The sequence below is a fragment of the Galendromus occidentalis genome, unplaced genomic scaffold, assembly GCF_000255335.2.
Source record: "Galendromus occidentalis unplaced genomic scaffold, Mocc_1.1 scf7180000075807, whole genome shotgun sequence".
Lineage (NCBI taxonomy): Eukaryota > Metazoa > Arthropoda > Arachnida > Mesostigmata > Phytoseiidae > Galendromus > Galendromus occidentalis.
Genome location: NW_003803797.1, coordinates 1 through 1,485, shown reverse-complemented (window position 1 = coordinate 1,485; position 1,485 = coordinate 1). Strand labels below are relative to the sequence as shown.

The window sequence follows — 1,485 nt, the reverse complement described above, 5'->3', positions numbered from 1 at the left end:
TTCGAAAATTCTCCTGCAGACGCTGTGGAAAGCAAAGCTCGGCTGGGACTCAGTCCTCAAAGACGGACAAGCCGAGGATTATCGCTCCTTCATAAGTTTAATAGAGGAAGCAAATAATCTTACCGTCCCGAGACACATGTTTCCCCAATCCGCGAGAAAGAAATCGTACCAGCTCCACGTGTTCTGTGACGCATCACTGAAGAGCTTTGGATGTGTCGTGTACATCCGAGAAGTAGCGCCCGGCGAAAGACCAAAAATCTCGTTCGTCGCGGCGAAAGCGAGAGTAGCTCCGGTGAAACAGTCAACGATTCACAGACTTGAATTACTGGCAGCGCTCATCGGAGCTCGGCTTTCAAGAAACATCATCGCTTCAATAAACCCGCCGCCTATCTCAACACACTACTACTCCGACAATTCGAGCGTGATCGGGTGGATCCGCTCCAGGCCAGAAAGCTTTCGGCCCTTCGTTGCAAACAGAATCCGCCGGATACAGGCGCTCACGAACAATGCAAGTTTTAACTACGTGAGAAGCGCCGAAAATCCGGCGGATATCATCTCAAGAGGATACGACATTTCCAGGCCGGAGACGAAGAAGCTCTGGTTCTCGGGACCGGAATGGCTCCAACACGATGAAGAGCTACTCGGTCAGAAAGTGGCCAGAGAAAACGCTGCACTCTCTCGGAAGACCGATATAGCCGTCTCAGATCCCGAAAGAAAACCGAAGGTCTCGACTTGCTTGAGCGCGGTACGAGATCGCACCGTCTCGAAAGACAACATTTTCTTCGAGAACACATTTTCATCGTGGCGGAAGTGCGTTCGTTTCTGGTCTCTCATGTTACGCCTAAAGGAGAAGGCTCGTTTTGCTCGGCAACGCGGACTCAATAAAGAGAAGGCGGCGCCGACGCCAGCAAGAAGAAAGTTCAATGAAATCGATGCCTCGGAAATGATTTCAGCGAAATCAAGCCTCATACAGCTTGTTCAGAAAACACACTTCGCGGAAGAATACGAGAACCGCTGCACGAATGTAAAGAAGACGAGCGTTCTCTATCAATACACGCCATTCTCAGACTCAGAAGGCTTCATCAGATGCAGAACCAGATTGGAGCGATCTCGCGACCTCACGGAAGATGAAAAATATCCAATATTACTTCCAGCGGACTCTAATCTGTCGTCACTAATCGTGAAGGATATTCACGAAAACAGATGCTTCCATTCAGGTGGAGTCTCAGCAATACTCCACGCCCTCAGGGAAGATTTCCTATTGGTACACGCTCGGCGTATCAGCAGAAAAATCATTAGCAAATGCCAGTTATGCAAGATTTTCAACAGCAAGGCAGCGCAGCTTCCCACACCGGCATTACCATCATTCCGGATCGAGAGAAGTCCACCATTCCGCCACACGTTGGCCGACTTCTGTGGCCCTTTCCGTTACAAACGAGATTCGGGCGAAGTCGGAAAAGCATATATATTGATCTTCACTTGCGC

At 49.8% G+C, this 1,485-nt stretch overlaps 1 protein-coding gene across 1 annotated transcript; it reads left to right on the top strand.

Annotated features, from left to right (window-relative positions):
* Window positions 1-579: 579 nt before the first annotated feature.
* On the top strand, window positions 580-1,264 carry LOC108864996 (uncharacterized; the record flags this gene model as incomplete). Its single annotated transcript, XM_018641580.1, has 1 exon — window positions 580-1,264. A coding segment is annotated over one exon (685 nt), but the record flags the coding sequence as incomplete, so codon positions are not given.
* Window positions 1,265-1,485: the final 221 nt, after the last annotated feature.